Source organism: Mastigoproctus giganteus, chromosome 4 (genome assembly GCF_048544385.1).
Source record: "Mastigoproctus giganteus isolate SK-2022 chromosome 4, ASM4854438v1, whole genome shotgun sequence".
Classification (NCBI taxonomy): Eukaryota; Metazoa; Arthropoda; class Arachnida; order Uropygi; family Thelyphonidae; genus Mastigoproctus; species Mastigoproctus giganteus.
Window position 1 is genome coordinate 29,998,982 of NC_143578.1, and position 12,978 is coordinate 30,011,959.

Here is a 12,978-nt window from a genome sequence, read left to right on the forward strand (position 1 = left end):
AGAAAAGAAAAATAATACCCCAGAAAATGCAGATTTTTGCTTAAAGTGTTGTTGCCAGGTTATCTGTACTCTCTCTCTCTCTCTCTCTCTCTCAAAAATTCCAGTATGGTATAATAGTGTTTTAATTTTGTTACATTAAGAGTTTCTCAATCCATTCTAATATATTAAAAAACTTTCTCTTCACAATCTTTCAGTTCACTGAATAAGTGATAATATTCATCAAATTTTTGTCTTCTTTAATTTATAGGTTGTATACCTTCTCCCCAATTCACACATAAAGACTCATTTTTTACAATGGTAATATGCTTTTAGTAAACATGAGTTTCCCAGTGTTGACCAACTGACCACTGTCAGCGAAGGTTCACAGTGGTTAGCCTGCTTTCAGTGTGTCCATAGTTGGTAAGCAGATTAATTTGGTTTCTCAGAATCAACAGTATGTGCCTAGTCAATCTATGTTTTACACATTCATATGCTATAGCCTTCTTCTATTGACTTGTGATTCTGTTGATAGGATGGTACATTCCACCTACCAGTTTGGTAAACTCCACTATGCACTACAACAGGCTACAACTCAGAAATATAACATCAATTCCCTAAATACTGATCTTAAGGTAATTCTCCAGTGGGAGAAAAGAAAATTTAGTTAACTTCAAGGTGCCTCCGTAGCCAGGTGGGAAGGAGCAGCAGTGCGTATCACACGCTTCTTGATTAAACCGGGGTTCGAGCCCGTCACCACCAAATACGGAGGATGTGGGAAGGTCAGGGAATGACCACTGCATATCCCAGAGCAATATGGCCTTAGTTGCTAATGCTCCTAAAAAAAACCAAATAACAGTTAACTTCAATCCATCTCAAACACAGTACTGTTTTATTTCTCATAAAGAACAGTCTGCTGTTCTTATGCCCTATTTCTATTACTAGACAAAATTGCATATTACAAATATTTCTTCCTGTGCATTGACAAAACTGTTTCTCCTTTTCTTTTGGCTTCACTTTTCTTCTAAATAGTCACTGACTCTATTCAAAACACAAATTTGCCCTACTATGGAATGTTGCTATTTTTGCACATAGGTGGTACCCCAAAAACCTCTCTTAAAAACTCCTGGACTCTGTTCAAAAGAGGACAACAAGATTAATTAATGGTAACTCACTCCATTCTCTGTCACAAACATTCAGTTCCTGCTGCATGTGTTTTCTATAGATATTTTCATGGGTGCTTAGCAGCTGTAATTTTAACTCTTTCTTCCAAACAAATGCTCAGCTAGTGATGTTCTTGTATTTTCTCTGTCTTGTTAACTCCTCTAACCTTATGAGGTCATCCCAGAGTATAAACAGAAAAATTATTATTATTTTTGTTGGAATGGACTTTGTACATATTTTCTTCTGAAAATTATTATCTGCAAAAGTTCAAGTACCTTTTTTGTTATTGGTCTTCTGTTCATATCTGTATCTGAATTCTGTAAGTCCTGATTGCACTGTACAAGGGAATAAGGTCAGTATGGTTTCACTATACTTCAATATTTTTTCCTTCCCTTCCTTCCAGATATTTTCATAGCCATGTCTGTCAGAAATACTGAGGTGGAGAAATCCAAGCTTCGCATTTTTTTCAGGTATATGCATTTAAAAGGCATCTCTGCAACAGTGGTGTATACCGATGTGTTTCCAAGATATCGTTGTCAACTAGCATACAAATTTTACTCACGGAAGAGAGGAATCATAAGAAGATGAATGCCATTGAAGTCACTTTCCAATAGCTATTAGTTCAGAAATAGTAGCAATAGTGGAAGAAATGGCAGTTGAAGATTGCCGAATGATTACCAATTAAATATATTACTGAGTCTGTTATCACATCTAAAGGCAGTGCATATACAGTAAAATCTCATTAATACAAACTCATTTATATGAAGCACATACCATTCCCCTGTGAAAGGATAGGCTTTTCTATGTAAATATATTTGTTTATTACAAAATTCGGTTAATATGTATTACAAAGTTCTTTTTCACCCTGTGAGAAACAAATATTGCCTCTGGCCACCCGGCTCCCTACTTTCCAAAGGATGGCACTGACTTGTTAGAAATTAGTTTTGTGTAAACAAAAGCAGTTTATGGTAGCTACAACATCAAGTGCACTCTGAAAAACATCTTTCTGAAGGATGAGTTGTTAAATTAAAAAATGAATAAAAAGTTTTTCTAAGTTGTTTACATGCACTCCCTCGCTCTCCAAGGGAATAAGGTCAGTTACAATCGTTACCCCAGTTCAAAGTCTTTTGCTACCATATACAGCAATCTAATTTTTGTGTCATTTTATCTGAGCTGATGTCTTTTTTTGTGTCTTTAAATTAATTTAAAATTTGTTTATATTAAATCTTATCTCGCAGTGTTATTTATGGTGACAAAATGTAAACGGACAGATTTAAACTAAAAATTATACAAGAGACTAATAGGATGGAAAGAAGCAAAACGGACATTGCAAAGGAATACAACATCCCTTTACCTACTTTATTAACGATACTGAAAAAGACTTGAAGAAGTGCATAACACTGGCGCAGCGATGAAAAACAGGAAACAAATTTGTGGTGCAAAACATGAGGAGCTTGAAACAAAACTTTTCGAGCGGTACCAACAAATGCGTGCATCTAATTTGCCAATATCAGGTCTGATTTTGCAAGAAAGGGCAAATTATCTAGCTCAACAACAAGGAATTAGTGACTTCAAATGCAGCAGTGGCTGGCTCCAAAAATTTAAAGACAGGAATAACTTGGTTTTGCGAAATGTTTGTGGTGAGGCTGGATTAGTCGACAAAGAAAAGGCTGCAGACTAGTTGTGTTCTGTATGGTCTATTCTTGAAAAATATGAGGCAAAGGATATTTTTAATCTTGATGAGACAGGTTTATTTTATAATTTGCTGTTCGAGGAGAGTCTTGTCATGGTAGAAAATTTAGTAAAAAGGACTCACTATTCTGTTATGCTACAATTCAGATGGCAGTACAAAACTACACCCACTTGTGATTGGTAAGTTTTTCAAGCCAAGATGTTTTAAAGCAGTTAACCAACTTCCCTGTAATTATGAGGCCAATAGAAGTGCTTGGCTTACACTCAAAATTTTTGTCTTGGTTATCAAAAGTGGACAGAAGAATGGCTTCAGAAAAAAGGAATATTTTGATGATGCTAGATCATTGTACAGCACATTCTGCCGAGCATACAGATCCTGTCTGATAAGGTACTTGATCCGCAACATAGGAGGAGGGAACAATTTGCAGCCAAATTGGAATGTCTTGGATGCTATCTGTAATCTTGTTATTGCTTGGGACAGTATTGCATCGAGTGTAATAATCAACTGCTTCAGAAAGAATGGCTTTGGAGAGAATATCATTGAAAAACATGGTTCCAGCAGATGAATGTGATAGCAACATTGAGGAATGGAGGAATTTGAAGGAGCATATGGATTTTATTGGCGAATTTGAAGAGTTTGTGAAGATGGATGATGAAATTGCTACCACTGCTACCACCAGAAGAGCTGCTGAGCAACAAACAAAATGATGTTTTTGTTACCAGCAGAAGTGAAGAAGCACACATACTGCCATCTAAAAAAGATGCCCAAAATGTATTGATTTGTAATAATTGATATTGATCAATTACTACATTATCAATTTATAATAATTGATAATGTAGTTAAATATGCATATAGACAAAAACTGTGCAAATATTGGATTCTTTCTTTAAATTAGATTAATTTATTAAAAAGTTATTGGTTTGTATGTCTTCTTTTATATTAAGATTGTAATTCTTTTTACTGTTATACTAAAATATTGTATATATCAAAATTTATACTGTACAATATTTTCATTTCCGTTAATTGCTTTTTTTTAGTTTATCTTACAAATAAAATAAAATCTTTAAAAAATATGTTATTCCTATTATTGTATTGTTATAGACTAGGCTTTTGTTTTTATTTTATTTTATTAATTTAAATTAATTTATTTTTGTTATTATTATTTATTATTATTATTAGATATACAATATGTACCCAAAAAAAAAAAAAAAAAAACAGTACAATTTTGACACTTTTGGGGGTGACCTTGTTATTACAAAACGCGAAAATTTAGGTCCCTTGAACTGTGTATTAACGAGATTCGACTGTAATATATTGATTAATAATTGAAGTCAAGAAAGGTTTCCATGTGTTGTATGTACCAACATGCTATGAAAATCAGCAATGGAAGAAAATAATTTGCAATTTCTTATCTACTTGTTTGTTTTTTTGCCAGTACAGCAAAAGCCTGTGGCTTCCTTGCACTATATAGCAAATACTATTATTATTACTAATGCCCAAATGGACAATGACTTTTTTCTCTCTGTGCATCATTGGGAAAAGTGCATTGCAGTTTAGGTCTACATAGGTCTAACACTGAAATAACTTTCAAAAGCTATTTTTTTTTCTATTGTCATTTTCTGAATTTTAATAACAAATAACAACAATACTGTTGTTATTATTATCATGATTTTTTTCCTTTATGGAATTTTTCCATCCCATTGGCAGGCACTGGTATCAAATGCATGGGGAGGGTGGTTGTATCTGGTTACTGCTATTATTATCATTACTGGTAGTTGAAGAACTCTCTGGCTGTCAGACTGGTGGTCAGCATTGCAGCTTTCTGGAGTTCCATGTAAGTTCTCTGGAAGGCCTTTTTTCTGTTAGGTTCTTATGGAGGCTGTTTGGCACCATGCCATTGGTTGACAGTGTTCAGGTTGGTCATTACTTGTTCCCTATGCCACTTTTGGTTGACTTCCTGTCTTAATCCTGTGTACTTCCTGACCTTTTCTTTGTAAGTTTTGTGGAGGTTACTGGTGTTGGACACCTATGTCAGTCAGGTAGGTAGCCATTTCCCTTCTGTCGATGATAGTCATGGCTGGTCTGTTGTGTGGGATTGTGTTGTCCATTATTATGGCATGGTCCCAGTATAGTTTGTGAGTAGTAGTCTCTAGCATGGCTTGGGGTTTGTATTATTATTATTATTATTATTATTAATAAGTATAGTATAAAAATACAATTGTAGGACTAAAATGTAGTCTCCAGGCTAATTAATTTCGGGAATTCTCTGTCCATGAGGGAAAGAAGTTGATTTAACATTTTTTTATTTTGTATATAGTAATTAAATTTATTTATATCTTTACTTCTAGGTCCTGATTATGATGTTGACAGTGGTGCTCTCTTTGTGCAGCATAAGTTCCAGGCACAAAACAGAAATCCCGGAAAAGTGATCTACCCCCATTTTACCACTGCCACAGATACAAGCAATGTTCAAGTTGTCTTTCAAGTTGTGATGGACACTATTATTAGAGAAAATCTAAAAACTGCCACCTTGCTTTAAGTGACATCTTGCCATTACGTGTGGTTGATGTTTGTAAATATTGGAAGTGCGTGCCATGACATTTTGTTGTGCCTTCATATATTACATATGTACATAACTTCACATAATCATGCCAGAAAAGCGCCAAAGCTAATCTCACGAAATCATTAATATGTGAATTAGTTACAAAGTAAGATATTTTTAATTTAATACCTTGTAACTTTTATATTTCTGCTGTTAGAGCTATAATATTGTTGAATTTTGGAAGTTTTTATATAAATCTGTACTGTTGATATTTCAGGTGTTCATCATTAGAGATGACACCTTAGATCAGGGGTGTCAAAATGTAAGCTGAATCTGGTGCACAGAGTGACTTTGGCCTTATTGAACAGAAATTTAAATAAGATGTAAGATGAAATGGAAATTTAATATCACTACAAGTTTTTTATTATTAAAATTGCCCAGGATTTAACACAGTCACTATATCTATATATAAGTCATATATATAACTCAGTGGGATTTTATAAACTGACATTGATTGAAAGGAAATTTAAATATTTCTAATTTCTGGTATGCTTTGGGACGTTTAATTGACAGTATCACTGAGCTTGAAGATTTTTTTCCCCTACAATATTGTGAATTTGACACCCCTGTTTTAGAACTTTGAGGCACCCTCTTATTGAGTATAATGATTTTTGAAAAGATTTCAGCAGTAATAGTATGCCATCAGTCCATGACTTAGAGGTATTAAAAATGACATTTTTAGAGTATATTTTGTAAATTATTAATTTTTACTTTTTTTTTTTTTTTTTTAATATTCCTGTCCAAAAATTATGTCTGTCTGGACCTGCTGTACTTTGATGGTTTGGTCAAAGATAAAATATTTTAAGAGAAATTTTTGTCCATCTGTTAAAAAAATCCAGAAAAAGCTTATTTGCAAATATAATAATTGGTAATGGTTTCTTAGGTAAACAAGAATGTAATATTTTTTCTTGCTATTTACTTTTCATTTCGAGTATTTGCTATAATAATTATAAACATTTTAAATTCTTGAAATTTAGTTTACATATATATTTCTTCATTATTTTATTTTAGAAATTTTTATTTAGTACTAAACGACATAGAAGATGGATCTTAGAGATTTCTGTCATCGTAAACAAATTAAACTGCTGATTGCAAATAGCTTATTAAATAAGCTATTTGTAATGATCAGTTTAATATAACTAATTTGCGTAATTAGTGTAATTAGTGTAATTAATATATAGAAAAAAGCTCTGAAGTAACAGATGAACAAAATTCGTGCATATAGTTTTTTTATTACTGTGACATAAAGAAACAAATGAATATAATAATAATAATATATAATAATTTCAAATTCACTCACAAATATAATTGTATTTATTCCTTTCCTTGATAAGTATTATATCTTGGTTTATATCACTATTTTTACATGGATTAAGTCTTTTAGAAGTATTGTCAACTTTTTTTTATTTTTACAAAAAAAAAAGTTGTTAGGTTCCTGAGAAAATTAAAAATTATTTACATGACTTTCTCAGTCCTTCGCTATTTCTGCAATAATGAAACACAAAAGTGGAACTTTATTTTATTGTATGATGAGCCTAGTTGACAGCTATCAACACTGCCTTTCTTGCTTTACCGTCCGATAATACCTATTTTTTTTGTATTAATGTAAATGAAAGGATACCTTTAATGTGCTTACTTTAGCTGGTCTTAATTGTCAAGGAGTCGTGAATTATAATTATTTTATTTATTTATTTTTTTAAATTTTTGTTCCATTTCTAATTTTAATCCAAAGTGTTTGTGAACTACACATATTCATAAATATTATTTATTCATGAATACGCTGTGATCATTCTTTCCTTCTTTTGCAATGTTACAGTGGTGGGATGGTAACGAAAATCACTCACTACCTGTTTGGAAAGGATCACTGTGGCTATGTGCATACACACTTTGGGTAATTTGCACGAATCGATATAGTGTTCATTGATTTTTTCCATTTATATTTATTCCTATTTCATAAACATTTTCACTTTGAACTGGTGATAGGCAGCTTAGAACAGTTTCCTAAGTGATCATTAGACTAAAGCGATTTTCATCCCAAGTAAGCAAATTAGATTAAAAGAATATTTCTGTTTTGATCATTATTGAAACACTCAAGTGGCCTTGCCCTACTTCCAAAAATGATTTTATGTTTAATAGTTATTGCTTATATTTTTATGTAATTCAGCTCAGTGCTCTTTTATTTTTATGGTTATATTAATGAGGTCATCAATTTAAAATGCATTAAAAAAAATAAAATATGGAACATTTTACAAAAAATAAACTTTTTATTAATTCTGTTCATTTTTATCTTTTACAAAAGCAGTTGCAATTGTTTTTGGCAGTATTTCACCACAGAACTTGTTTTCAATAAATATTTAGGAATTAGAAAATAAGAGTTGATTTTTATTTATTTATATTTACTTAAAAGATAATTGCAGAAAAATGAACAACATCAAGATTATAACTCAAAATAAATTATTTTTGCAAACCAGTAGATGTACCGAAAAATAGTTGATATCTTTACCACCATCTCTCAACAAGGAATTGAATTAGCCTTGAATTTGAACTAATCTTAAAACTTCGTATAAGTTATAGTCATATTGGCTTTTTCAGTGCTACCACCAGCAATTAATCTCATGATTTCTAATATTGTTTTTAACACATTCACTGCCTTTATACATATAAGCATAAAATGGCAAGAGGAATGATGTGCTGCCAGAGTTCAAAATGCAACCAAGTGCTGTGCTGTAATGCATGTGAATGGTCATCCTTTGGCGGTCAACCAGCGAGTGCCATAAACGTAAAGGCACATGAAATTAACTACTACTTAGTATTGGCACACTGACTGGATGCTTTGCAGTAATGCTTGGCTTTTTTTTTATAGACTTGCCACACAGTTTTTTTTGTTTTTTGCTTGTTTAGATGTTAGTTTATGTACATGAATAAACTCTATAAAATTTTAAGATTTATTCTGATTTACAGCCCAGCACAGAAATAAGTGTTCTCTTTTAGCAATGAATTCCAAACTTTTAATTTTCAACCATTATGTACTAATATTCAGAATGCCGGGGATGTCGAAATGTTGATTTTTTTTAACTTTCCAAAATTACAGCACTTTGAATGAGTTCTCTCAGTTTTAGATAAAGTGAACCAAGCCATTATGTAGTGGACCATGCAAATGCATATTTATATCCAAAGAAAAAGGTGGCAGTGAATGTGTTAAACCACCTCATGTCAAGCTGTCCAAAGCTGTGCAGCCGTGTGATGCATTAGAGCAAATTTCCAGTGTAGGTTCCACTAGCATTTTAAAGGGATGTTACAATATTAGGGGGGGGAAATATATATATTTTAGATAAACCAAGCCAATAATGACAATCATTATATAGTAGACCACGTGGATGCATATTTATTTCCCAAGAAAGTGTTTGGGAACCTCTACATTGTCAAAGTGGTGATTCGAGTGAATTTTCACCGATCAGTATTTTTGTGTGCTGTTATCTATTTATGCTGTAATTCAGTATTAGTGTTAGAAATGATTCTATATTTATAAAATTATCAAGTTTTTAGGAGTTAATCTTGTAGATAAATTTTTAGAAATAAAAAAATACAGTGTAACAATGTATTATTCATCTGTTACATTCAAAGAGGACTTAAGGTCAAACAGTTGAAGCAAGGAGTTTATATTATATAAATTTTTTTTCGTTTTCAACCTTTGCCATTTTTATAATCCCTCATAAAACTTAAATGGATTTTAAGAATTATTTATTAATTCCTAAAATGTGTAATTCAAATGGAAAGAGATACACACAGTTGAAGTACAGCAGTGCCTGCTTATTAGATTTAAAGTGTAGCTGCTGTCTCACATAGTATTACTTTAGATTTGATTCCCACCACTGGCAAAAATTGTCAAATATTTCTCATCTGGGAAGAAAACTTTTTTTTTTTTTTGGCTTTTTTCCTCTCTGTGATGAGAACTCTGCATTATGTGGGGTTATATGGTGCTTTCTTTTAAACTCGGTATTATCAACCTGCAAATTGGCATAGAATACACCACCTCATGACCTTAGTTGCCTCGATGCATGTATCCTCCACAACCTTTACTTTTGTCAGAAGTAAGGATTACAGGATTATATTTCAGTACAGCCATTGAAATTATTTGAATTTTGTATGTATAGATATATGAGGGGTGATCATTTAATTCAGGGACTGGTGCAAGATCTTATCTTAATTGTCATCATATGAATCTTCTGTGGATTTCTCCTTCTTGAAATACTCTCCTTAAACTTTACACGCTTTTGCCACAGTTGTACCCATGCATTAAATGCTTCTTGCAAGCTATTTTTTGAAAGACTGAAGTTCTTCCATTGTGGCTCTGTGAGCATTGTTGTCGGACATGAAACGCTAGCCTTTCAGAGCTTTCTTCAGACATGGAACAGGAAGATGTGGGGATGTGGCAGTGATCACTGGCTGCACAATATTAGCCATATCGGGCCTGGAATTGTCTTGACAGAGAAACCACGTTGCACCAGAAAGTTTAGTCACACTGGAATATGGCTGTGTCCTCCCAAGACACTCATTACCATACACTTCATTAACTGTTTTTAACAGGTAAACAGTTAGTGGCAGTTATGGAAAGTTTGTGCGGTAAACATAATCTTGCACCAGTCCTCAAATTAAATGATCGCCCCTCGTATATAGTTCTAAATTAGTCCTTCCATATGCCATTAAAACAGGAACCTGTATTAAAAAAAATCCTATTAAGTGTAGGTGATAAGTCAATTGATTTTTAATTTGTTTTGATGAATTTTTACAGTATTATTATAATTCTACAACTGAATAGTAGAAGGAAAAAATGGTGGAATACACTACGAAAAGAGTGCAATTAAATTATAATTGTAATTGTCCACATTAGAGTAAGTGGCATGTCCTGCAATGTGGTACAATCATTGCATTATTTTAATTAATTTTAATTAAAACAATTCAATGCAAAACTTTCAGTGATAAAATTTTATTCGCTTTTGTGTAAATGTATTAAAAGAATTGAGTTTCCTTCTTTTGGCCTACAGTTTATTCATCAACAAGAGTATTGGTGTCATAAAATTGACAAAGATGCCACTGCGTTATGCGGCTCCTGTGTAGTTAGTTAATCATTTCTGTAAAATATGCTTTTGTAATAACAATTTTGCAATGATATGTAGTTAATAGTATGGTGACTATTAATTTTTTATTTTTTTTTTATAATTTTTAAAGTGCCTTGACTCAACAGCTTTCCATTCAGTAGTTTTGTTCTGGTTGCTGGGCAACCTAGTTGATTTTCTAGAAAATTGGATGATACTTGTAAAATAAAATATGATGGAACTTTTATTTGTAGGCTGTAAGTTGCACAAAATTGATTTATTTAGAGCTCTTAAAGTAGTTTTAAATTAGCCAAACCAAAAATATTTCCCCCACCCCCACTTTTTCAGTTCCGGACTATTTTGTGGATAGGTATTTGTATATACTTACTAATTTTAAGAATTCTACACCGAGACGTCTCGTCTTCAGTTAGCATTCCACTGTTTTTGTTCCTGTTTCCACAATTAGTTTTTGAGGAATTTATTTGTTCCCTGAAGAATTTGGTATGCAGCTTTCATTCGACTTTGTATTTTGAGTATTCTGAATCATTTAAACTGTGTAGAAATGAAATAAGTAAAAGTGTCAATTAAAATATATAAAAGTCACCATTAACATCCTTGTGTGAATATTAATTTTGATATAAATATGGAAAATTGGTTTTATCTGGGAGAGAATTAGTAAATTTAGATTACTAAACATTTTTGATACATTTCAAAGTAAGGTGAGGTCCCTACTGAAATGTTAAATTGGTGCCATTGAATTTTGTTTTTTAATATATGTTAACTCTAGTGTATGTGTAATTTTTTTCGAGAAGTAAATTTAGCTGGAACAAAGTGTTCATATGTTTGAAAATATAATTTTTTTAATCACCTGCTTCTTTTATGGTGAGATTTTCAGAAATTATTTTTTCCATGTCCAGTTAAGTTATATTTTTATAATTTTCTTTATATCTCACAACCCTTAATGATTATTAAATTGAAAAGGAGGATATCATATCTTCACGAGATAGTTTTGTACTAAGCTTCCATCCATGTTTTCTACAAAACACTTTTTTGTTATAGGCTTTTATGGTATTTTTACTATGAATTATAATAAATATTTTTCAGATTTTTCGTGAGAATTGATTTTGAATAAATGAATTTTTATCATCACATGACACCTTGAATGGGGAGTGGAAAAAGTATTGGCAACATTGCTTTGTGTATAAAGGCAAAGTGCCTTGTACAGATACAGTATTGCAAGTAGAAAGCAGTTGGCATTTTGGTGGCTGTGGATTGTGCACCAATTGACGTGGACCCAGAAATGTACATATTAAAGGACATCTATGGATGTACTTAGATTTTTTCATTTGATATTGATGTACAGAATGGCACCTTTATGAACTTGGAAGGTACTTTTTTGACTGGCAGTTGTGTTGCATGACCAGTCGGCACCTTCGTAGCCGGGTGGGCAGGAGCAGCAGTGCATAGCACACGCTTCTTGATTAGACCGGGGTTTCGAGCCCGTGACAACCAAATACGGAGGATGCAGAAAGGTCAGGGAACGACCACCGCATATCCTGGAGCAATATGGCCTTAGTTGCTAATGCTCCTTAAAACCAAATAACAAATAACAAACAAGCATGACCAGTAATTACCTTATTGTCAAAAGTGATAGAAATCTTCTGGATTGGTGAAATTGGAGACCACTCCAGTATCCATCTTTCTCTGAAATGGAAAGGAATTACAATGGGATGAAAAAATCTGAGAAAATATCCAATTCTTGCCCCTTCCCCAAGGTGACAGGACTTTCTCTGAGGCAGATACTCATGACATCTTGTGAGCGATTTGAAGGTCAGGTGCTGACAATGATTGATGTATTGGTGATGTGGAGGAACACATACAGATCCTAGGGGATTATATTGATAATCGTTTTCAGATAACCGTCTCATTTTGCGTGATAATTATCGAAGGTGTGCAAATAAAATTCTTTCCTGTAGCTACCATGTTGCCACAACGTTTTCTACATCCAATGCATATATATGAAGACCTTGCTGATCATCCCTGTTCATTTAATAACAATGTCTTTAAGACGAGGTTCAAATAGTATTATGTTAATATAATAGATTGTACAACACAATTGTTTTTGGAGTCTGCTGCCAGGGGTAAAATGGGTTTTTTTTTTTTTTTTTTTTATGACCCACAAACAAAACATGATCAACTTGGAAATCACATTTTGCACAATCAAATCTTTGGCAAGACAGGTCAAAGAGGATAGTGTTAGAAGTTTTTTTTTTTTCTTTATCATTATGGTATTTTACTTTAATAATTTATTCCTCAAGGTGTACCTGAATAAGAAAATATACAAATGTTGTGCCAGTTGGGAGAGGCAATATGGCAAAAGCATCCAGGGGTGAACAGCAAAAGATTGGAGGTTGTATGACGATGCTTTCAAACACATTTCTTATACA

General features: G+C 32.6%; 1 protein-coding gene across 3 annotated transcripts in view; it reads left to right on the plus strand.

Annotated features, from left to right (window-relative positions):
• Positions 1-5,499, plus strand: part of LOC150086513 (guanine nucleotide-binding protein G(o) subunit alpha-like) — a 60,739-nt gene extending 55,240 nt beyond the window's left edge. For 2 of the 3 annotated variants that reach the window (XM_090371448.1, XM_090371449.1), the window contains exon 10: positions 5,182-5,499. In XM_090371448.1, coding sequence (XP_090227574.1) covers positions 5,182-5,372 — 191 coding nt within the window. In that variant the 3' untranslated portion in view covers positions 5,373-5,499. The remainder of the gene's footprint in view (positions 1-5,181) is intronic. The other variant, XM_090371451.1, reaches the window with a different exon arrangement.
• The last annotated feature ends 7,479 nt before the right edge of the window (positions 5,500-12,978 follow it).